The sequence below is a fragment of the Palaemon carinicauda genome, chromosome 11, assembly GCF_036898095.1.
Source record: "Palaemon carinicauda isolate YSFRI2023 chromosome 11, ASM3689809v2, whole genome shotgun sequence".
NCBI lineage: Eukaryota > Metazoa > Arthropoda > Malacostraca > Decapoda > Palaemonidae > Palaemon > Palaemon carinicauda.
The window spans coordinates 143,880,594-143,906,568 of NC_090735.1; the positions used below are offsets into that span (position 1 = coordinate 143,880,594).

A 25,975-nucleotide genomic window follows, 5' to 3' on the forward strand; every position below is an offset into this window, starting at 1 on the left:
ACATTAAAACATTTCAAGAGACAGATTAAAAGGATATGGAATTAGGGAATTGTAGTGGTTGAGCCCTCACCCACTACTGCACTCGCTGCTACGAATGGTCCCAGTGTGTAGCAGTTCTCGTAAAGAGACTGGACATCTTTCAAGTAAAATGACGCGAACACTGACTTGCTTCTCCAATAGGTTGCGTCCATGATACTTTGCAGAGATCTATTTTGCTTAAAGGCCACAGAAGTTGCTACAGCTCTAACCTCGTGCGTCTTAACCTTAAGCAAAGATCGGTCTTCCTCACTCAGGTGTGAATGAGCTTCTCGTATTAACAATCTGATAAAGTATGACAAAGCATTCTTTGACATAGGCAAGGATGGTTTCTTAACCGAACACCATAAAGCTTCAGATTGGCCTCGTAAAGGTTTAGTACGAGCTAAGTAGAACTTAAGAGCTCTAACAGGGCATAAGACTCTTTCTAGTTCATTGCCTACGATCTCCGATAAGCTGGGAATATCGAAAGATTTAGGCCAAGGATGAGAAGGTAGCTCATTTTTGGCTAGAAAACCAAGTTGCAGAGAACAAGTAGCTTTTTCTGACGAAAATCCGATGTTCTTGCTGAAGGCATGAATCTCACTGACTCTTTTAGCCGAGGCTAAGCATACCAGGAAAAGAGTCTTAAGAGTGAGATCTTTCAGGGAGGCTGACTGTAAAGGCTCAAACCTGTCTGACATGAGGAATCTTAGGACCACATCTAAATTCCACCCAGGAGTAGCCAAACGACGCTCCTTAGTGGTCTCGAAAGACTTAAGGAGGTCTTGCAGATCTTTATTGTTGGAAAGATCTAAGCCTCTATGCCGGAAGACCGATGCCAACATGCTTCTGTAGCCCTTGATAGTGGGAGCTGAAAGGGATCGTCCTTTTCTCAGGTATAAGAGAAAATCAGCTATTTGGGCTACAGAGGTACTGGTCGAGGATACAGAGACTGACTTGCACTAGTCTCGGAAGACTTCCCACTTCGATTGGTAGACTCTAATGGTAGACGCTCTCCTTGCTCTAGCAATCGCACTGGCTGCCTCCTTCGAAAAGCCTCTAGCTCTCGAGAGTCTTTCGATAGTCTGAAGGCAGTCAGACGAAGAGCGTGGAGGCTTTGGTGTACCTTCTTTACGTGTGGCTGACGTAGAAGGTCTACTCTTAGAGGAAGACTTCTGGGAACGTCTACTAACCATCGAAGTACCTCGGTGAACCATTCTCTCGCGGGCCAGAGGGGAGCAACTAACGTCAACCTTGTCCCTTCGTGAGAGGCGAACTTCTGCAGTACCTTGTTGACAATCTTGAATGGTGGGAATGCGTAAAGATCCAGATGTGACCAATCTAGGAGGAAGGCATCTATATGAATTGCTGCTGGGTCCGGGACTGGAGAGCAATAGATTAGAAGCCTCTTGGTCAGCGAGGTTGCAAAGAGATCTATGGTGGGTTGACCCCAAGTCGCCCAAAGTCTCTTGCACACATCCTTGTGGAGGGTCCATTCGGTTGGAATTACCTGACCTTTCCGACTGAGACAATCTGCTAGGACGTTCAAGTCGCCCTGGATGAACCTCGTTACAAGGGAGATGCCTCGATCTTTTGACCAGATGAGCAGGTCCCTTGCGATCTCGTACAACGTCAGTGAGTGGGTACCTCCCTGTTTGGAGATGTACGCCAAGGCCGTGGTGTTGTCCGAGTTTACTTCCACCACTTTGCCTCGAAGGAGATACTCGATACTTCTCAAGGCCAGATGAACCGCCAAAAGCTCCTTGCAGTTGATATGCATGCTCCTCTGACTCGAGTTCCACAGACCTGAGCATTCCCGACCGTCCAGCGTCGCGCCCCAGCCCAAGTCCGATGCGTCCGAGAAGAGAACGTGGTTGGGTATCTGAACAGCCAGGGGAAGACCCTCTCTTAGGCTGATATTGTCCTTCCACCAAGTCAGACAAGACTTTATCTTTTCGGAAATCGGGATCGAGACCGCCTCTAGCGTCTTGTCCTTTTTCCAGTGAAAAGCCAGATGGAATTGAAGAGGATGGAGGTGTAGTCTTCCTAGTGATACAAATTGCTCCAGGGATGACAGCGTCCCTACCAGACTCATCCACAGCCTGACTGAGCAGCGTTCTTTCTTCAGCATCTTCTGGATGGAGAGCAGGGCTTGATCTATTCTGGGGGCCGACGGAAAAGCCCGAAAAGCTTGACTGTGAATCTCCATCCCTAAATACAGAATAGTTTGGGATGGGACCAGCTGCGACTTTTCCAAATTGACTAGGAGTCCCAATTCCTTGGTCAGATCTAGAGTCCAATTGAGATCCTTCAGACAGCGACGACTGGAAGAGGCTCTGAGAAGCCAGTCGTCCAAATAAAGGGAGGCTCGGATGTCCGATAAGTGGAGGAATTTCGCCACATTCCTCATCAGCCTCGTAAACACGAGAGGAGCTGTGCTTAGGCCAAAGCACAGGGCCCGAAACTGGTAAACCACATCTTCGAAGACGAATCTCAGAAAGGGTTGGGAGTCTGAGTGAATGGGGATGTGGAAGTAGGCGTCCCTTAGGTCTAGAGAGACCATCCAGTCTTCCTTTCTGACCGCTGCTAAGACTGACTTTGTGGTCTCCATGGAAAACTTCGTCTTTGTGACAGACATTCAGAGCACTGACGTCTAGCACCGGTCTCCAACCTCCTGTCTTCTTTGATACTAGGAAGAGACGGTTGTAAAACCCCGGTGATTGAAGGTCCGAGACTTTGACCACCGCTCCCTTCTCTAGCAAAAGAGACACTTCCAGTTTCAGGGCTTGTCTCTTTTCTTCCTCTCTGTGCCTGGGAGAGAGATCGATGGGGGACGTCGCTAGAGGGGGTTTGCGTACAAAAGGGATTTTGTACCCCTCTCTGAGCAACCTCACAGATTGTTGATCTGCGCCTCTCTTCTCCCAGGCTTGCCAGAAGTTCTTGAGTCTGGCTCCTACTGCTGTCTGAAGTTGCGGGCAGTCAGACTCTGCCCTTAGAGGACTTGGATCCTTTCTTCTTCCCTCGCTTCCCTTCGGCACGAGCACCTCCTCTGCTGGAGGCTCTGCCACGAAAGGGCGGGATAAACCGAGACGCTGGAGTGTCTATCCTCGGTCTAGCAGACAATGTAGGCAAAGGGGGAGCTTTGCGAGCCGAGGACGCAACTAGATCGTGGGTGTCCTTCTGTACTAAAGACAAGGCAATTTCCTTAACCAAGACTTCAGGAAACAGGCACTTGGACAAGGGTGCAAAGAGTAGCTCAGATCTTTGGCATGGCGTCACTCCAGCAGACAGGAAAGAACATAGAGACTCTCGTTTCTTCAGGACTCCGGACGTGAATGAAGCGGCAAGTTCGTTGGACCCATCACGGACGGCCTTGTCCATGCAGGACATAATGAGTAAGGAAACATCCTTATCAGCAGAAGAGATTTTCCTACTCAGGGCTCCTAAACACCAGTCTAGGAAGTTAAAGACCTCGAACGCCCTAAATATACCTTTAAGAAGGTGGGCCAGGCCCGATGGTGACCAACAAAACTTCGAGCGTCTCATGGCAAGGCGGCGGGGAGAGTCTACAAGACTTGAGAAGTCGCCTTGGGCAGAGGCAGGAACTCCCAACCCGAGAACTTCTCCTGTGGCATACCAGACGCTCGATCTAGACGAGAGTTTAGATGGGGGGAAGGCAAATGCTGTCTTCCCTAAACTCTTCTTGGTCTCTAACCAATCGCCCAACAGCCGCAAAGCTCTCTTGGATGAGCGAGAGAGAACGAGTTTAGTAAAGGCAGGCACGGTAGCAGGAACGCCTAATACAAACTCCGATGGCGGCGAACGGGGAGCCACAGAAACAAAGTGGTCAGGGAACAACTCCCTAAACACAGCCATGACTTTTCTAAAGTCCAAGGATGGTTGAGCTGCCTTAGGCTCATCAAGTTCTGAAGGTTGATCCTCTTGTGGTTCAGCAACGTCCTCATCTGACAGTTCCTCATCCGATAACTGATGAGAAAACGTCAAAGGAGTGGGCAACGTTTGACTCGCCGAGTCCGGTCGCACTGGTGCATGCGTGACGGAGCCGGACGCAGCGTCATGGAACTGCTGAACAGTCTGAGAACTGTCAACAACCATAGGTGCGCGAGGACGCACAGCGTCCACCCGAGACTGTTTAGACCGTCTGGGTTGTGCAGTCAACACCATACCGGGTTGCGGAGGTTGACACACCGCGTCAAAACAAGTCACCTCTGATGGTTGATGAACGTCCTGAACGTCAACAACCACCTCCGTGCGTTGCCTAACGTCAACGTGCGGCTGGCAACCCACACTGGGTTGCATCGGTGGAGGTACTACCCCAACTGGTTGACGCGAGAAAGCTACCTCAACGTCAACAGGACGCACAACAGACCGCTTGGATGGTTGTTGGCCAGAAGGTTCAGCTGCAACCTTCTCCGCATTGAAGTCCTCCATCAAGGACGCAAGCTTGGACTGCATGTCCTGCAGTAACACCCATTTAGGGTCTACGGAAGCAGGTGCGGCAACAGACGGGGTGAGCGACTGAGGCGGCACAACTTTGCCTCTCTTAGGTGGCGAGCAGTCATCCGATGATGGCAACGGGTCCGAACTGTCCCAGTGGCTACAACCGGGACGTTGGACTTGTCCTGAAGGGACCGACTTACGTTTCAAAGGTCTGGAGACCTTGGTCCAAGGTTTCTTACGAGAAACACCTTCGGACGACGAGGTAAAAATGGGCTCTCTCGTCTTACGTTGGTAGGGGCGATCTTGGGGAGATACGCCTGATACCATGGAGGGAACGTCTGTTCGCTGATCAAGGCCTCTCGAACCCATGAGTCGTACGACATTGCTTCTCCCCTGGGCTTGGGAGCTTGCAAGAGGTCCCGGACTAGGAGGACGACAGGCACGAACAGACGAACCCTCAAGCGCAACACTGTTCACAACACTTTGAGAAACACTAGGCACTTTAACACTTTCCGCCGCGGCACTTTGGCACTTTAGTTCCTTTACGTCCGCCATGAGTTGATTTCGGTCACTTGCTAGGGCCTCAACTCTCTCCCCCAAGGCATGGATAGCACGCATCATGTCTTGCATCGACGGTTCCTGAGTGCTAGGAGGGGGGTTAGGAACAACCACTACAGGGGAAGGATTAGGTTCAGGGGCATGTGGAGAGGAAAAATCTACCGACCTAGAAGAACTTCTCCTTACCCTCTCTCTCTCTAGTCTGCGTGTATATTTCTCAAATTCGAGAAAATGGAATTCCGAAAGGCCCACGCATTCCTCACACCGATCTTCCAATTGACAGGTTTTACCCCGACAATTGGAACAAACAGTGTGAGGGTCGAGAGAAGCCTTTGGAAGACGCCTATGACAATCCCTAGCATTACATTTTCTGAACTTGGGAACTTGTGAAAGGTCAGCCATTTTGAATTAGTCAAGGGAAAATTCCAAAAAACGATCTAAGTCATCAACAATTAATCCGATCCAAAAAAGAGTTCAAGGATTTATTTGAAGAAAAACACCTGTACTGCGAAAGCTCAAACCAAATTAAAGTACTTCACCAAATATGATGTGAAAAAACTTCAGGTTCGACAGCAAGTAAAGTACGTCTTGTCGACAGAGAAGAAATTGAGTCTTTGTTTACATCGAGAGTGGTATCTGGCCGACAGTTGGCGCTGGTGGGCACACCCGCAACCTGTATAGCGATCGCTGGCGAGTTTTTACTGTTTTTTGTCTGTCGAGCAACAGAGTTGCAGCTATTATATATTCACCGGCTAAGTTAAATATTTAAAATTACAGTATTTTAAATTACAGTAAAATTACAAATTCATCAAGAAAAAAACCAATACATCTTGTATGCTTAGTAAATGTCTCAATTTCTAATGGTTTTACCATTGTACAGTAGTGCCATTTAAAATAATATTATGGGACTGCATAATACATTATTCAAATTTGATCTCAAGGAAAATAAATTACATCAATAACTTCATAACTCATAATATGATAAAATTTAGAATTTCAATAATAAAATTTTCTTAATTCTATATTCACCCAATGTTCATTGTTGCTTCTCCAGAAGCCCTATTTGATCAACACTGACCCATAAAATTTTAAATATTTAAAAAATTTCCCATTTTCTTTTGCTTCAACAAATAATGCCCGTAAGGGATGAAAATCTGCCTCATTAAAATAATGCTATTTTGTGGTGATTTCAAACTTAATCTACTACCCTGTATTTTCTTTCTCAACCTATTTTCAAGTCTCCGAAGGGAGCTAAAATTAGCATAAACAAAGACAAAGAGAGGTAGATAAAACAAATCATTAAAGTTTGTGAAAAAAGCGGCCCCAAAAATCAACCGCACCGTAGCCAACAGCTGCGTTCGAAGGAATGAGAAGCAGGAACGTATAGGGGCACTCGAAGGTGATAGGATGTGTAACAGCTCCTTACTTAAGCTTCCCCTTAGTGGATTACACTGGGTAAGGTCTATTTGGGGTGCAGATATCTATGATTATCTTAGGATACGTCCCTGATTATACACGATATCTTCGGATAGTTGTTTAACCCCGTGATACCTGACGGTAATTCCCTTGTAATATCAATCGCACAAATATTAAACTGTAGAAGTTGCCAGAAGGAACTTCCATCAGGACGACATGGCTCGAGCCTAAAAATACATTTTTCCTATGTCAAAATCCCTTTTAAAGATATTTTTCTTAGCAAAAATTTTTATAGAGGATATGTTTCTTATCCATCCTAATTTTTTATATACAGTACCAAGTATACATTTTCCAAACATATTGGCAATAATAATGGAAATTACCATTTTTCATATACTGTATGTCTATAATTTTCCAAAAACCCTTTTAAATATTTAGAGTATAAAGTTTCTTATCTTTTCATTTATGAATGGTACATATTGGTCAATAAACAGAAAAGTAGTTTTATTTTTTTCTTAGAAATGTCATATTTTGAGAACTCGGCCTTCATAGTTTTTTTTTTTAATTATGAATCATCTGATAAACTTTATTAGGGGTTAGTTTGGGCTTTTAGGCATAGTTATACTTCACTACTGGGGATCATATGGACATAATCATGATATTTTAATTATAAAATAAATTTTTGAATATACTTACCCGGTGAATATATAATAGCTTCAACTCTGCGGCTCGACAGAAAACACACTCAAAAACTCGCGAGCGATCGCTATGAAGGTTGCGGGTGTGCCCACCAGCGCCACTATCGGCCAGATACCACTCTTGCATGTAAACAAACCCTTCAATTCTTCTCGTCCCGCTGCGTCTCTATTGGGGAGGAAGGGAGGGCCTTTAATTTATATATTCACCGGGTAAGTATATTCAAAAATTTATTTTATAATTAAAATATCATTTTTAAATATTTAACTTAGCCGGTGAATATATAATAGCTGATTCACACCCAAGGCGGTGGGTAGAGACCAGAGTTAATTAAGTTTACAGCGTATAAGCTAAGAGTTTTTGACAGTTATCAATATAACAAAACCAAAATATATAGGTACCTGGTAAGGAAGTTGACTTAGACGATTACTCTGCCTTATAAGTCTGTCTTCCTCATGAAGCCCTGCGATCCTCTAAGGATGCTGAAAGACTCCCAGGAGCTGAAGTATTAAGGGCTGCAACCCATACAACAGGACCCCATCAAACCCTTAATCTGGGCGCTCTCAAGAAATGACTTTGACCACCCGCCAAATCAATCAGGATGCGAAAGGCTTCTTAGCCTTCCGTACAGCCCAAAAAAACAATATTAAAAACATTTCAAGAGACAGATTAAAAAAGGTATTGGAATTAGGGTAATGTAGTGGTAGAACCCTCACCCACTACTGCACTCGCTGCAACGAATGGACCCAGTGTGTAGCAGTCCTCGTAAAGAGTCTGGACATCTTTTAAGTAAAATGACGCGAACACTGACTTGCTTCTCCAAAAAGTCGCGTCCATAATACTTTGCAGAGATTTATTTTGCTTGAAGGCCACGGAGGTTGCTATATCTCTAACTTCGTGCGTCTTAACCTTAAGCAAACATCGGTCTTTCTCATTCAAGTGAGAATGAGCTTCTCGTATTAAAAAAATCTGATAAAATATGACAAAGCATTCTTTGACATAGGCAATGAAGGTTTCTTAACTGAGCACCATAATGCCTCAGATTTACCTCGTAATGACTTAGTACGAGCTAAATCCAACTTAAGAGCTCTAACAGGACATAATACTCTTTCCAGTTCGTTGCCTACGATCTCTGATAAGCAAGGAATATCAAAAGATTTAGGCCAAGGACGAGAAGGCAGTTCATTTTTGGCCAGGAAACCAAGTTGAAGTGAACAAGTGGCTTTTTTCTGTAGAAAAGCCGATGTTCAGTTCACTGACCCTTTTAGCCGAAGCCAAGCACACTAGGAAAAGTGTCTTGAGGGTGAGATCCTTCAGGGAGGCTGAATGTAATGGCTCAAACCTGTCTGACATGAGGAACCTTAGGACCACGTCTAAGTTCCATCCAGGAGTTGCCAAACGATGTTCCTTAGAGGTCTCGAAAGACTTAAGGAGATCTTGGAGATCTTTATTGTTGGAAAGATCTAAGCCTCTATGTCGAAAGACCGAAGCCAACATGCTCCTGTAGCCCTTAATCGTGGGAGCTGAAAGGGAGTGAACCTTTCTCAGATGTAAAAGAAAATCTGCGATTTGGGTTACAGAGGTACTGGACAAGGACACAGATGCTGACTTGCACCAGTCTCGAAAGACTTCCCACTTCGACTGGTATACTCTAATGGTAGAAGCTCTCCTAGCTCTTGCAATCGCACTGGCTGCCTCCTTCGAAAAGCCTCTAGCTCTTGAGAGTCTTTCGATAGTCTGAAGGAAGTCAGACGAAGAGCGGGGAGGCTTTGATGGACATTCTTTACGTGGGGCTGACGTAACAGATCTACCGTTAGAGGAAGACTTCTTGGAAAGTCTACCAGCCATTGAAGTACCTCGGTGCACCACTTTCTCGCGGGCCAGAGGGTAGCAACCAACGTCGACCTTGTCCCTTCGTGAGAGGCGAACTTCTGCAGTACCTTGTTGACTATCTTGAATGGAGGGAATGCATATAAGTCCAGAAAAGACCAATCCAGTAGAAACGCATCTATGTAGATTGTTTCTGTATCTAGGACTGGAGAGCAATAGATTGGTAACCTTTTGGTCAACGAGGAGGCAAAGAGGTCTATGGTGGGTTGACCCCAAGTAGCCCAAAGACTCTTGCCCACGTCCTTGTGGAGGGTCCATTCCGTGGGTATCACCTGACCCCTCCGACTGAGACAGTCTGCCAAGACGTTCAAGTCCCCCTGGATGAATCTCGTCAACAGGGAGATGCCTTGAATTCTTGACCAGAAGAGAAGGTCCCTTGCGATCTCGAGCAGCGTGAAGGAGTGTGTGCCTCCTTGCTTGGAGATGTACGCCAAAGTTGTGGTGTTGTCTGAGTTGACCTCTACCACTTAGTTTCGAAGAAGCTTTCGAATATCATCAAGGCCAAGTGGACTGATAATAGCTCCTTGCCGTTGATGTGCATGCTCTTCTGACTTGAGGTCCACAGACCCGAGCATTCCCGACCGTCCAGGGTCGCACCCCAACCCAAATCCGACGCGTCTGAGGACAACACGTGGTTTGGGTTCTTGACTGCTAGGGATAGTCCCTCTCTCAGACTGATATTGCTGTCCCACCATTTCAGGCATGCCTTTACTGGTTCGGAGACTGGGAATGATACCGTCTCTAATGTCTTGTCCTAGTTCCAGTGAGAGGCTAGACGGAACCGGAGAGGCAGAAGGTGTAGTCTCCCTAGTGAGACAAACTGCTCCAGGGGTGAGAGAGTCCCTACGAGACTGTTCCAACTCCTGACTGAATAAACGTTTCGTTTCAGCATTACTGTAGTTGGACTTCGAGCAGGGCTTGACTGCGAATCTCCATCCCCAAATATAGAATAATCTGGGATGGGATCAGTTGGGACTTTTAGGTTGACCAAAAGTCCCAACTCCCTGGCCAGACTCAACGTCCAATGTAGATCCTGCAGACAGCGAAGACTGGACGATGCTCTGAGAAGCCAGTCGTCCAAGTACAGGGAGGCTCGGATCCCCGATAGATGGAGGGATTTTGCCACATTCCTCATGAGCCTCGTAAACACGAGAGGCGCAGGACTGAGGCCAAAGCACAGGGCTCGAAACTGGTACCCCACATTCCTGTAAACAAACCTCAGAAACGGTTGGGAATCCGGGTGTTTAGGAATGTGGAAGTATGCCTCCTGAAGGTCGAGAGAGACCATCCAGTCGCCTTCCATAAATGCTGTCAAGACAGCCTGATAGACTTCATCATGAAGTTTGTCTTGACAATGAACACATTGAGCGCACTTGCCTCTTACGTACTCCTGCAGTGAACATGGCTGCCAAATCATTGGAGCCATCCCTGAGGGACTTGTTCCTGCAGAGAACGTGGCTGTCAGATCATTGGAGCCATCCCTGAAAGCCTTGTTTATGCATGACATAATTGTACAGCAAAACTTCAAAGGCTCGAAAATAGCTCTGAAGTCAACCTGTAAAATCTTGGAGCGTCTCATGGCCAGGCGCCAGGGAGAGTCTATGAGGTTTGAGAAGTCTATCTGGGCTGAGGCAGGAACTCCCAAGCCGAGAACTTCTCTCGTGTCATATCAGACTCTCGCTCTATAAGCCAGCTTAAAAGAAGGGAAAGCAAAGGCTGTCTCCCCCAAACTCCTCCTGGTGATAAACCAGTCGCCTAGCAAACGTAAAGCTCTCTTAGAAGAGCGAGAGAGCACTAGCTTATAAAACAACAGCTTCGAAGTAGCTAGGCCTAGTGTAAGCCCTGACGTTTAGGCGAACGAGGAGCAGCAGTTACAAAAAGATCCGGACAAAGATCCTTAAAAATCAGCATGATTTATTTAAAGTCCATAGAGGGCTAAGCAGCTTTAGGCTCCTCTCCGTCTGACAGAGTCCTCAAGGGAATATCAGTAGGAGGGGGAACAGCAACTTCCTCATCTGAAGGAACCTTGTCCGACAATAGCCGAGTCTCAAGCAAGGGAGAGACCTACCGTGGTGGCAATGCTTTACAAGCAGAGTCCACACGCACTGGTGCATTAGTAGCGGACCAGGACGCAACGTCATGTAACTGCTTGACAGTCTGTGAACTGTCAACATCAACAGGTGCGTGAGGACGCACAGCGTCCACTCGAGACTACTTTGACCGCCTAGACTGAGCAGTCAAAACAACTCTAGAATGCGGAGGTTGACGCTCAGCGTCAAAACAAGTCAACTCCGATTGTTGGCGAACGTCCTGAACGTCAACAGAAGCATCAGCAAGTGGCCTAACGTCCAAATGTGGCTGAAAATCCACACAAGACCGCATCGAGTGTGGTTCTAAACAACCTGACTGACGTGACTTGGCTACGCCAACGTCAACAGGACGCACAAAGGAACGTTAGGGTGGCTGAAGGCCAGGATCTCGATGAGATAAACGGCTAGGCTCAACGGACTTATCGGCAGAATAGTCTTCCATAAGGGAGGCAAGCTTATTCTGCATGTCTTGCCAAACAACCCATTTAGGATCAACGGGAATGGTTGCGGTAAGAGACGAGGGTAACGTCTGTGACTGCAAAACCTTGCCTACAAAAAGACTCTCGAAGTCTGTGCTACGCTTTTGTTTAGGCGGCGAGCAGTCTTCCGATGACTGCATAGGGTCAGAGCTGTCCTAATAGTTAAAACCAGGATGCTGGACCTGTCCTGAAAGGACTGACTTTCGCTTAAAGGGCCTCGAAACCTTGTTCCACGGTTTCTTATGCGAAAAGCCTTCGGATGACGAGGAGAAAATCGTCTCTCTCACCTTATGGTAGGGGTGATCTTGGTAAGATACACCTGATACCATAGAGGGAACGTCTGTTCGCTGATCAAGGCCTCTCGAACCCATAAGTCGTACGACATTACTTCTCCCCTAGGCTTGGGAGCTTGCAAGAGGTCCCAGACTAGGCGAACGACAGGCACGAACAGACGAACCCTCGGTCGCAACACTGATAACACTTTGCGCAATATCACTTTATCACTACGATTTTCTGTTTGCACTTATTTCACTGAAATCGAATTTTTTAACAATTCACATTAGGTATGAATAAAACTGATTTCTACCTGAAGCACGCAATTCTACCCTCATCAAAAGGTTGTAATTACGAAATCAGTCGTATAATGTAAGCACATTAATACCAGCAAAAAACAGTAAACATATTTTAAGATGAAAAAATCAGTGGCTGGGGAAGAGACTAAACACTAGTTCATTCAAAACTACGTTTTCAATCTCTCACCGTACAGTGCCTTGGGACGAGAATAAAAACTAAAAACGTTTTATCCTTTCTCCCCGTACAGAGACTAGGGACGAGAGTAACTCGAGAACAACGTTACTCGCTTGGGACGAGATAAAGATCGGAACGTTCTCTCTCCTCTCTCTCTCTCCGTCTCTATCTCTCTCTCTCTCTCTCTCTCTCTCTCTCTCTCTCTCTCTCTCTCTCTCTCTCTCTCTGATTTCGCACCGAAGAGAAGAGCCCACTTACCTTTCGTCAATAAACAGGTTATTTGACCAAAGGAAAAAACTGAAAGGTTTTTCAATTAAAAGTTCCTTTTTAGTCTTTAAAACATTTAAGCTTTGAAAGAAAAAAGAACAAAACGTCAGAATCGATTTACTCTTTCTGCAAAGTGAAACCGTGATACTCTCTCTCTCTATCGTAACGATAGAGCGCAAACTGCGTAGCATACATAAACTAAACGTTAGTTCATCTTTGAAACAGTACGAAGACTATTCAAAGAAAAAAGCTATCATAAAATATTTACTAAAAATATGTTATTTTTATAATAAAATAAATTTTTGAATATACTTACCCGGTGATTATAATAGCTGCAACTCTGTTGCTCGACAGAAAACTCTAAGGAAAAATTCGCCAGCGATCGCTACACAGGTTGCGGGTGTGCCCAACAGCGCCATCTGTCGTCCAGATACCCAGTACTCAATGTAAACAAAGAACTCAATTTTCTCCTCGTTCCACTGCGTCTCTATTGGGGAGGAAGGGAGGGTCCTTTAATTTATAATCACCGGGTAAGTATATTCAAAAATTTATTTTATTATAAAAATAAAATTTTTCAATATTTAACTTAGCCGGTGATTATAATAGCTGATTCACACCCAGGGGGGTGGGTAGAGACCAGCATTATATGTTTACATTATTATGAGCTAAGAATTTTTATTTCATTTTAGAAGTTATCAAAATAACAAAAACAAAATAAATAGGTACCTGGTAAGGAAGTCGACTTGAACAATTACCCTGCCTTTTTAAGTACGTCTTCCTTACGGAGCCTCGCGATCCTCTCAGGATGCTGATCGACCCCTAGGATCTGAAGTATCAAGGGTTGCAACCCATACCACAGGACCTCATCAAAACCCCTAATCTAGGCGCTTCTCAAGAAATGACCTTGACCACCCGCCAAATCAACCAGGATGCGAAAGGCTTCTTAGCCTTCCGGACAACCCAAAAAACAACAATAAAAACATTTCAAGAGAAAGATTAAAAAGGTTATGGAATTAGGGAATTGTAGTGGTTGAGCCCTCACCCACTACTGCACTCGCTGCTACGAATGGTCCCAGAGTGTAGCAGTCCTCGTAAAGAGACTGGACATCCTTAAGATAAAAAGACGCGAACACTGACTTGCTTCTCCAATAGGTTGCGTCCATTATACTTCGCAGAGATCTATTTTGTTTAAAGGCCACGGAAGTTGCGACAGCTCTAACTTCGTGTGTCCTTACCCTCAGCAAAGCTTGGTCTTCCTCATTCAGATGGGAATGAGCTTCTCGTATTAACAGTCTGATAAAATAGGATAAGGCATTCTTTGACATAGGCAAAGATGGTTTCTTAACTGAACACCATAAAGCTTCAGACGGGCCTCTTAAAGGTTTAGTTCGTTTTAAATAGAACTTAAGAGCTCTGACAGGGCATAAGACTCTTTCTAGTTCATTGCCAACCATATTCGATAAGCTTGGAATATCGAACGATTTTGGCCAAGGTCGAGAAGGCAGCTCGTTTTTGGCTAGAAAACCAAGTTGTAGAGAACATGTAGCCGTTTCAGATGAGAAACCGATGTTTTTGCTGAAGGCATGAATCTCACTGACTCTTTTAGCTGTGGCTAAGCAAACCAGGAAAAAAGTCTTTAAGGTGAGATCTTTCAGGGAGGCTGATTGTAGCGGCTCGAACCTGTCTGACATGAGGAATCTTAGTACCACGTCTAAATTCCAACCAGGTGTAACCAAACGACGCTCCTTCGTGGTCTCAAAAGACTTAAGGAGGTCCTGTAGATCTTTATTGTTGGAAAGATCTAAGCCTCTGTGACGGAAGACTGATGCCAACATGCTTCTGTAACCCTTGATAGTGGGAGCTGAAAGAGATCGTTCTTTCCTCAGATATAAGAGAAAGTCAGCTATTTGAGTTACAGAGGTACTGGTCGAGGATACTGATACTGACTTGCACCAGTTTCGGAAGACTTCCCACTTCGATTGGTAGACTCTAAGGGTGGATGTTCTCCTTGCTCTAGCAATCGCTCTGGCTGCCTCCTTCGAAAAGCCTCTAGCTCTCGAGAGTCTTTCGATAGTCTGAAGGCAGTCACACGAAGAGCGTGGAGGCCTTGGTGTACCTTCTTTACGTGTGGCTGACGTAGAAGGTCCACCCTTAGGGGAAGTGTTCTGGGAACGTCTACTAGCCATCGAAGTACCTCGGTGAACCATTCTCTCGCGGGCCAGAGGGGAGCAACTAGCGTCAACCTTGTCCCTTCGTGAGAGGCGAACTTCTGCAGTACCTTGTTGACAATCTTGAACGGAGGGAATGCATATAGATCTAGATGAGACCAATCTAGGAGAAAGGCATCTATATGAACTGCTGCTGGGTCCGGGATTGGTGAGCAATATATTTGGAGCCTCTTGGTCATCGAGGTTGCGAAGAGATCTATGGTCGGCTGGCCCCAGGTGGCCCAAAGACTCTTGCATACATCCTTGTGGAGGGTCCATTCTGTTGGAAGAATTTGTCCCTTCCGACTGACACAATCTGCCATGACATTCAAGTTGCCTTGGATGAACCTCGTAACTAGCGATATGTTTAGACCTTTTGACCAGGTGAGGAGGTCCCTTGCGATCTCGTACAGCGTCAGTGAGTGGGTCCCTCCTTGCTTGGAGATGTACGCCAAAGCCGTGGTGTTGTCCGAGTTCACCTCCACCACTTTGCCTTGAAGGAGAGACCTGAAGCTTTTCAAGGCCAGATGTACTGCCAGTAGCTCCTTGCAGTTGATATGCATTGTCCTTTGACTCGAGTTCCATATTCCCGAGCATTCCCGACCGTCTAATGTCGCGCCCCAGCCTACGTCCGATGCGTCCGAGAAGAGAACATGGTTAGGAGTCTGAACAGCCAGGGGCAGACCCTCTCTGAGGTTGATACTGTCCTTCCACCATGTCAGGCAAGACTTCATCTTCTCGGAAATGGGGATCGAGACCGCTTCTAGCGTCTTGTCCTTTTTCCAGTGAAATGCTAGGTGATATTGAAGAGGACGGAGGTGTAGTCTTCCTAATGCTACGAACTGTTCCAAGGATGATAGCGTCCCTATCAGACTCATCCACTTCCTGACTGAACATCGTTCCTTCTTCAGCATGTTCTGGATGCATAACTGGGCTTGGCTTGTTCTGGGGGCCGACGGAAAAGCCCGAAAAGCTAGACTGTGAATCTCCATCCCTAAATACACAATAGTTTGGGATGGGACCACTTGTGACTTTTCCATATTGACAAGGAGACCCAATTCCTTGGTCAGATCTAGAGTCCACTTTAGATCCTTCAGACAGCGACGACTGGAAGAAGCTCTGAGAAGCCAGTCGTCCAAATAGAGGGAGGCTCGGATGTCCGCTAAATGAAGGAATTTGGCTACATTCCTCATTAGCCTCGTAAACACAAGAGGAGCTGTGCTTAGGCCAAAGCACAGGGCTTGAAACTGGTAGACAACCTTTTCGAAAACGAATCTCAGAAAAGGTTGGGAGTCCGGTTGGATGGGGACGTGGAAGTAGGCGTCCCTTAGGTCTAACGAGACCATCCAGTCTTCCCTTCTGACCGCTGCTAGAACCGACTTTGTGGTCTCCATGGAGAACGTCTGCTTTGTGACAAAGACATTCAGCGCACTGACGTCTAGCACCGGCCTCCACCCTCCTGTCTTCTTGGACACCAAGAAGAGACGGTTGTAGAATCCTGGGGTTTGATGGTCCAGGACTTTGACTACCGCTCCCTTCTCTAGTAAGAGAGACACTTCCTGTTTCAATGCCCGTCTCTTGTCTTCCTCTCTGTACCTGGGAGAGAGATCGATGGGGGACGTTGCTAGAGGGGGTTTTCGTACAAACGGGATCTTGTACCCCTCTCTGAGCAACTTCACAGATTGTGCATCTGCGCCTCTCTTTTCCCAGGTCTGCCAGAAGTTCTTGAGTCTGGCTCCCACTGCTGTCTGAAGAAGTTGGCAGTCAGACTCTGCCCTTAAAGGACTTGGTTCCTTTCTTCTTTCCACGTCTCCCTTCGGCACGAGCACCTCCTCTGCTGGAGGCTCTGCCACGAAAGGGCGGAATAAAACGGGACGCTGGAGTGTCCATCCTTGGTCTAGCTGACAAGGTAGGCAAAGGGGTAGCTTTGCGAGCAGAGGACGCGACAAGATCATGAGTATCCTTCTGTATCAAAGAAGCAGCAATCTCCTTAATCAGGTCCTCTGGAAAAAGGCACTTAAAAAGAGGAGCAAACAGAAGTTCGGATCTCTGGCATGGTGTAACTCCAGCTGAAAGGAATGAACACCGGTTTTCACGCTTCTTAAGGACTCCGGACACAAAGGATGCAGCAAGCTCATTAGACCCATCACGTATGGCCTTGTCCATGCAGGACATAATGAGCAAGGAAGTCTCCTTCTCCGTCGGAGAGATCTTTCTGCTTAGAGCTCCTAGACACCAGTCTAAGAAGTTGAATACCTCGAAGGCTCTAAATATCCCTTTCAAAAGGTGGTCCAGGTCCGAAGATGACCAACATATCTTCGAGCGTCTCATGGCTAGGCGGCGGGGAGAGTCTACAAGACTTGAGAAGTCGCCCTGGGCAGAGGCAGGAACTCCCAAGCCGAGAACTTCTCCCGTGGCATACCAAACACTCGATCTAGAAGAGAGTCTAGCAGGGGGAAACGTAAAAGCTGTCTTCCCTAAACTCTTTTTGGACTGCAGCCATTCTCCAATCACTCGCAAAGCTCTCTTGGACGAGCGTGCGAGGACGAGTCTAGTAAAGGCAGGAGCAGTTGACGGCATGCCTAACACAAACTCTGACGGAGGCGAACGCGGAGCTACAGACACAAACTGGTCCGGAAACATCTCTTTGAACAGGGCCAAAACTTTCCTAAAGTCCAAAGAGGGTTGCGTAGACTTGGGCTCGTCCAGTTCTGAGTGCGGTTCATCTTCATGTGCAGCACCATCATCATCAGAAAGTCCCTCATCCGATAACTGATGAGGGAACGGCAACGGAGTGGGTAACGGCTGGTTGTCCGAGTCCGGCCGCACGGGTGCATGCGTGACTGAGCCGGACGCAACGTCATGGAACTGTTGCCCAGTCTGTGAGCTGGCAACAACCATAGCAGCGCGGGGACGCACAGCGTCTACTCCAGACTGTCTAGACTGATGTGGGTGCGCAGTGGCAACCACACTGGGTTGCGGAGGTTGACGCACCGCGTCAAAACAAAACAACTCTGACGGTTGTTGAACCTCACGGACGTCAACGGATACCTCCGTGCGTCGCTGAACGTCAACATGCGGCTGGCAGATCACACTGGAACGCATGGGTGGCAGAACTCTCTCAACTGGAGTGCGTGAGAAGGTTACCTCAGCGTCCCCAGGACGCACAACCGATCGTGTGGGTGGTTGTAGGCAAGGAGCTGTACTAGCTACTGGTGCGGCAGCAACCTTCTCCGCACGAAAGTCCTGCATGAGCGACGTGAGTTGCGACTGCATGTCTTGCAGTAAAGACCACTTAGGGTCTACAGGAGCAGGTGCGGCGACAGACGGTGTAACTGTCTGAAGCGGTACCGCTTTGCCTCTCTTAGGAGGTGAGCAGTCATCGGATGACTGCAGCGAGTCCGAACTGACCCAGTAGCTACAGCTGGGCCATTGGACTTGCGCGGAAGGGACCGACTTAAGCTTTAACGGTCGTGAGACCTTGGTCCATGGTTTCTTGCGAGAAACCTCTTCCGCAGATGAGGTATAAATGGGCTCTCTCGTCTTTGTAAGGCAGGGGCGATCTTGGGTAGATACGCCCGATACCACGGAGGGAACGTCTGTTCGCTGATTAAAGCCTCTCGAACCCATTTGTCGTACGACATTGCTTCTCCCCTGGACTTGGGAGCTTGCAAGAGGTCCCGGACTAGGAGGACGACAGGCACGAACAGACGAACCCTCAAGCGCAACACTATCCACAACACTATCACTCACTTTATCACTTCCCACTGCACTTTTACACTTCAGCTCCTTGACATCCGCCATGAGCTGATTACGGTCACTAGCCAGTGACATAACTCTCTCACCCAGAGCTTGGATGGCACGCATCATATCAGCCATCGAAGGTTCCTGAGTGCCAGAAGGGGGATTAGGAGCAACCACTACAGGGGAAGGAATAGGTTGTGGGGCATGAGGAGAGGAAATGTCAATAGAACGAGAGGAACTTCTCCTAACTCTATCTCTCTCTAGCCTACGTGTATATTTTTGGAATTCGATAAAATCGAATTCCGAAAGCCCAACGCACTCCTCACATCGATCTTCCAATTGACAGGTTTTATCCCGACAATTGGAACAAACAGTGTGAGGGTCGATAGAGGCCTTCGGAAGACGCCTTGAACAGTCCCTAGCATTGCACTTCCTAAATTTTGGGACTTGTGAAGGGTCAGCCATTTTGAATTGGTCAAAGGGGAATTCAAAAACTATCAAAAAGTCATCAACAAAGAATCCGTAATCAAAAAGAGTTCAAGGAATTGCGAAGAAAAAGCCTGCACAGCGAAAGCTTAAAACTAGAATAGTGTACTTCACCAATTAGTTGTGAAAACAAATCCAGTTAGCAACAGCGAATAAGCACGTCTTGTCGGGAGCACGACAGAGAGAAAATTGAGTTCTTTGTTTACATTGAGTACTGGGTATCTGGACGACAGATGGCGCTGTTGGGCACACCCGCAACCTGTGTAGCGATCGCTGGCGAATTTTTCCTTAGAGTTTTCTGTCGAGCAACAGAGTTGCAGCTATTATAATCACCGGCTAAGTTAAATATTGAAAAATTTCATTTAATAAGTTTTAAATCATTAGCTCTGTAAAAGTTATTTACGATTGAAAAGGGCTCAACGTTGTTTAACTTCGGTTTCCAAGTTAGGACCGCCTACTCTCAGGAAAGGTCGCATATAAACAAATCATTAAAATTTATTTTGATGTTTATTATAAATGGAAAGCTAATCGAAGAGGCCTAATAAAGGCGGTTGAGATATAAAATATATAGAGGAAAATCTATAATTAATTTATAACGTGATAAGATAATTGCTAAAAGCCTAAAACACACTTCCGTCTAAGGGAAGGGTCGGCCATTTAAAAGTCAAAGAAAGTCCATACTCTCTCTCTTGTCATCAAAAATTAAATCTATCCAAAAACGAGTTCAAGATTTAAGATGAAGATAAAACACCTGCACTGCGAAAGCTCAAACCAAAATGAAGTACTTCACCAAATATGTTGAGAAAACTCCAGGTTCTACAGCGAGTATTGATACGTCTTGTCGTCAACGTCGACAGAGAAGAATTGAAGGGTTTGTTTACATGCAAGAGTGGTATCTGGCCGATAGTGGCGCTGGTGGGCACACCCGCAACCTTCATAGCGATCGCTCGCGAGTTTTTGAGTGTGTTTTCTGTCGAGCCGCAGAGTTACAGCTATTATATATTCACCGGCTAAGTTAAATATTTAAAAATCATATTTCAAGGTTATTTACAACTGTAATGAGAAATACAGCTCAGATCCAGTAATATATACACTTCATGTACCAAATGAATATACATAAGTAAGATGTTGCTAGCATAATATATTCTTTTCTGCTGACTTTCTGGGCAAATCTTACTCTTCAGGCAAACTTATTCATCGTCTCTGACACTTCATACATCTTTCAGCATAACTATAACATAAAAATTGTAATTATATAAACAAACAAACAAAGATATACAGTCTTCAAATTGTTTTATTTTGTAATGATCAGTTGAATATACTTTAGTATACATAAGTATGGCCTTATAGTGATAATTTGCCTCAACACTGGGGATCATAAGGTCATGATCATCATATCTCATGGTTATTTACTAAGCAGTGGTGAGTCCCCTCCCTCAAATCTAGAAATACATGTGCTATACGTACCTAATGCCCACACGAGTAAGACAGCGCTAGCATAATATCTGGGCAAATTTTACGCTTTAGGCACACTTAGTTATTGTCTCTGACACCTTTTGCATCATTCAGTATCTCCAGAATATAAGAATTGTAAATACAGTATATAACCGAACAAAGAAATGCGATGAATATAACTTTATAGAAGTGCAGTACAGTATGTTTTTTCATGAAACATTGAGAGAAAAAGGATATTACATTATCTTTCAGCCCTACTCAAAGAAAATGACATATTAGAAGTTTATGGAAGACAACTATAAACATCTTTACCTCAAATTCCTGAAGAAAAATTAAATATTTACGTAGACTTCTCATAAAAAGGTTGCATAATGGAATGGATGTGCTTATGTAGATAGAAGAAATGAGCACTTTAGCCATAAATCAAATTGTTTTCATTAAAACAAAATCTAAAACATAAAAGATAGACTTCCTCCTAGCCGAAAATGTAATAATCTGAATTTTCAAAATTCAAGGTCATGAGTCGCGCCCCTTAACAAAGGCATAGAGCCCTCTACGGTAAGTGATACAAAGCTCAAGTTATACGTAACGAAGTATAGTTTTCAATTTCAAAATCAGCATTATCCCTCCTTTTAGGTCCTTCAAACCTAAATCATAAAAAAGAGCATGTAGTTCACTATAGTACTGTAATGCATTTAGCCAATGCTAAAGCCAATAGGAAAAGTCTTAGCTATGCAATCTTTAATTGAAAGATTTTCCAAAGGTTCAAAATGTAAACCTTTTAAATATTGTATTACAAACTGACATACTTATCTCATGAGGGAATGCTGCCTTATTATAAAAAGGGTAACTTAATAGCTTCTGTAGACCTGGTTCAGCAATTAGTTTACCTCCTCCAGTGCCCCAAAAATGAAATTTGACCAGGCTAGCCAGAATGAAAATATCTTCTCAGGAGAGAACCCGTGTGTTCACTTGACAGCTAAGGCTAAGTTTCAAAGGGCAGACAGAGAAGTCTTCGCAACACGGTTTTGTCCCCGGAAAAAGTACACAAACCCAACTGATAGCACAATATGAAAACATATATAAAACTATGATAAATGAAAAAGACACAGATGTGGTCTATCTTGATTTTGCAAAAGCCTTTGACAAGGTAGACCATAATATATTAGAGAATAAAATGAGAAAGCATAATATTATGGGAAAGATAGGAAAATGGATAAAAGAATTTCTACAAAACAGTAAACAGATGGTGGTTGCAAATGACGAGAAATCAGATGAAGTTCAGGTAATATCTGGCGTACCACAGGGTATGGTATTAGCTGTACTGCTGTTTGTTATTATGATCTCAGACATAGACTGTAATGTTAAAGACTCTGTAGTGAGAAGTTTTGCCAATGACAAGAATAAGTAGAGAAATTACTTGTGATGAAGATAGGAACTCATTACAAAGAGATCTAAACAAAATATATGAATGAGCGGAGATAAATAGGATGGTATTTAACTCTGATAAATTTTAATCAATAATTTATGGAAACAGAGAAAGAATATTATATGCAAACATGGGACCTAATAACGAGACAATCACAAACAAGGAAGCAATTTAAGAACTTGGTGTAATGTTAAACAGGAATATGTTATGCAACGACCAAATAGCAACAGTGTTGGCTAAATGTAAAGCAAAAATGGGAATGTTATTCAGACACTTTAAAACAAAAAAAGCTGAACACATGATTATGCTGTACAAAACTTATGTACATAGTACACTCGAGTACTGCAATGTGATATGGTACCCATACTACCAAAAGGATATCGCACAAATAGAGAGTGTACAAAGGTCCTTTACTGTTACAATAGAAGTTAAGGACCTTGACTGCTGGGAAAGACTGCACTTTTTAAAATTGTACAGTCTAGAAAGGAGAATGAACGCTATATGATAATACAAGCATGGAAGCAAATCGAAGGTATAACTGAAAACATCATGGAGCTAAAAATGTCAGAAAGAGCAAGCCGAGGTAGATTAATAGTGCCCAAAACTATACCAGGAAAACTAAGGAAGGCACACAGGACATTAATCCACTAAGCACCAGCCTCAATAATACAGCGATTATTTAATGCGCTGCCAGCTCATCTAAGAAACATATCAGGAGTGAGCATAGATGTATTTAAGAATAAGCTCGATAAACACCCAAGATGCATCCCAGACCATCCAAGACTGGAAGATGCATTAGCAACTTTCTGGTGGATATACAAAGTGCCTCACACTGAGGGACCTGGGGGAACCCAAACAAAGAATAAGGCAATAAGGTAAGGTAAGGCACTCCAAATTATCAACGAAAGATATCTGTCCAACTCGGTCTATTGTACCCCAGTGAGTTTTTTTTTTCTTAGATTCATTACATCAAAACAATACAGCATGTACAGCTCTCAACTGAATTCCTTTATTTTAATATATTTCAGTTTTATATTACTAAAATTCTCATACCATCTGTACACACAGCACTTATAATGACTTTCAAACCCATAGCTATAGAAGAAGACCAATTTCCCTTTAGTTGAAGATATGTTGCTTGCAAAACATGTAAATATAAGACACATTTCCTGACATTAACACATTTTCATAACAAACGATCAATGCTGAACATTGGTTGCATACAGTGCTGTACAATGTCTACAGTAAAGTCCGTAAGCTGTGTTCATAAATCAGAAAACAAGTAAATATTGACAGAAAATGGAAAGAGATTATGGCAGACTAAATATGGCTAATGACTACTGACTGATAGCGGCCTACACACTCGCTTCCTTAATCTTTAGTGTTTGCTCTGGAAATCCTGTTTTTCCTTTATAGTAAAGTATTGAGTACTCTTTAATACTTTAACTAACTAAGATTTCTTTGCTAATTGCTGGTGTGGGGAAAACCCTACCATAAAAAATTAACTATATGAGTATCAGGATGACTAACTAGATTAGGACATTTTGCTTTCTTAACTGCAGTACTGTATTTAAATGAATTAAAAAAAAAAATCTAAGTCTACACTCTTGGTTCTCTGGATTATTATGGCTTTTTTATGTGTGTTTAATGGTAGGCTAAATAAATTTCAAAGCTAGGCTATAGATGGATTCTACTTTCTCTAACTTTATCTCATGCACAATCATTGGCACTACTTTACAGAAATGCATTTCCAGAGTAATCAATGTATCATATAAAAACTATAAATGTATACACCGTATATTGAAGGTTCTCTCAAACTCGAGTGTGCCCACCTGTAGATCTGCCACTTTACATACAGCCCATGTTCATCCAGCTCAGGACAAAATATCCTATGGGCTTAATACTGAAGGTCACTAAGAAGTGTTGAAACATGAGCATCCTCATATTAAAATGGGTATGAAGCAGAGCTCTTTACTGGTGTTCTAAATCTAATGTACTACAGCATCATTGCAATTGTAACAGAGATGGTATTTTTTGTAAAAAAAAAAATATTCACACTTTACCTGGTTGACAAGGTTATCATTACGAGTAATAGGAGAACTTCCAAATCCTTCATATTTCCCTTTGGGTGCTGATGAACCATAGCCCTGTCCAACTGATGACTGTTGGGCAGAACTGCTAAATCCTTCTGCATCTGCTCTCCCTAAAATAAAATAAAAAATTTTAATCATCTGCTCTCCCTAAAATATAAATTTAAAAAAAAAAGTAATATACTTTTCTTTTCTATACAAACCTGTCCTTTAAAATAAGGAACGTTGTCAGTGGAACAAACTTTGTTTTAATTCATTAATGATGTTATTAATGACAGGTGGTGCGAGTAGGCAAGTAGCCCCGCCCATCCACCAGTAAGAGACTTTCCTTTTGACCCTTAGCTCAGGAATGAGAGGGGTGGTTGAGTTCATTCATTCGTTGATGATTACCTAGACGTTATCTCTAGGCAGGGAGCTCTTAGACTAAAATTCAGCACAAAAAGATGGTTGAGGAGGGAGAATTAACTTTAAAGACTCAGATCTGTAAAACTAAGAAAAAAAATTGCTTTTGAAAGATTTTATTTGTTCCTAAGTGTATACTAACCTTTCACATTTTAACATGGGGGAGAATCACTCAATGGTGGATTGTAAGCACCCTTAGAACCAAACTGGTAGCTTCTTTTTCTTCCCTGGAAACATCAGTTTACCCTGTCCTATATGGGAACAAAGTATATGACTCCAGCAACCATCTATTTGTCCATCATTCAGATGATTAAGCTAGTAGGATCTGGCCTGTACTAAGTCTAAGGAGAAATCCATTCCCCCAAAGGGGAGAGCAGTCAGGAATGTAAAACCTGGCAAAGGGTGATCAATAGATGGGATATATTCCAACATACTCCCTCTCATGAGGGTAGGATGGAGGAGATAATTCTTTAAGATTTCTAGTGAATGGAGCTCAGAAGTGTAGCTTACCAGCATCAAGTCATATCCAGGCATCAACATTATAAGTGCTTCACCCCTAAGAGAGGTGAAGAAAAGATGAAGGAGAAAAGACAGTTATTCTACCTTTCATTCCCAAATTACATCTATCGGCTACACAATTACTTGAGCAACCACCACAAGGCCTTGAATTAAAGTGTCTGAGGACTTGTGGGTATACTCCCATACGTAAAAGGCTGTGAAGGTTATTTGGTATTGTAGTGGTTTGCGGACTGTAGCCAGATGTAGCACTCAGACTGCCTAGTGTCCAAATGCCAATCACACTCCAACATTTTACTACACAATAAAACACAGTGGAATGCCCAGAGATGTGGGCATAAAGTAAATAATTAAGGATCAACTGGTCAAGGCAACTCAACTAGAACCTTACTTCCTTATTATTTTATCTTGAGTATACCGTCTCTCTCCACAGTATTGTGTGCCAAATTCTAAATAAATAAAACAATATGCATTTCAAGTTTAGGAAAGCCTTATTAACATTAGGAGATAAAATTTAAATTAACTCTAGGCAGGTGGACAGGACACAGTGAGAGAGGAAATGTATTGAAAGAAAATAATATTTTTCAATATCAAACTTACCCGATGATCATATAGCTGCATCCCTGCTGCCCGACAGAAAAAACCTACGGGCGGAATACGCCAGAGATCGCTATACAGGTGGGGGTGTACATCAACAGCGCCATCTGTCAAGTAGGTACTCAAGTACTCGATGTCAACAAAGAACCAATTTTCCCTCTGTCGTGCCACAGGCAAGACCTACTAAATACGCCGTCCCTAACTGGATTTGTTTTCACAACGATTTGGTGAAGTACACTATTCCAGTTTTGAGCTTTCGCTATGCAGGGGTTTTATCTTCATTTCAAAACTTGAACTCGTTTTGGATAGATTTAATTATGGTGACGAAGAGAGTATGGACTCTCTTTCACTTTTAAATGGCCGACCCTTCCCTTAGACGGAAGTGTTGGTGACGAAGAGAGTATGGACTCTCTTTCACTTTTAAATG

The 25,975-nt window shown here is 44.1% G+C and overlaps 1 protein-coding gene across 1 annotated transcript in view; it reads right to left on the minus strand.

Annotated features, from left to right (window-relative positions):
• The window catches only part of LOC137650264 (AP-4 complex accessory subunit Tepsin-like), an 84,219-nt gene that overhangs the window by 13,513 nt on the left and 44,731 nt on the right, over nucleotides 1-25,975 (minus strand). Inside the window, exon 6 of the mRNA XM_068383567.1 lies at nucleotides 24,007-24,146. Coding sequence (XP_068239668.1) covers nucleotides 24,007-24,146 — 140 coding nt within the window. The remainder of the gene's footprint in view (nucleotides 1-24,006; nucleotides 24,147-25,975) is intronic.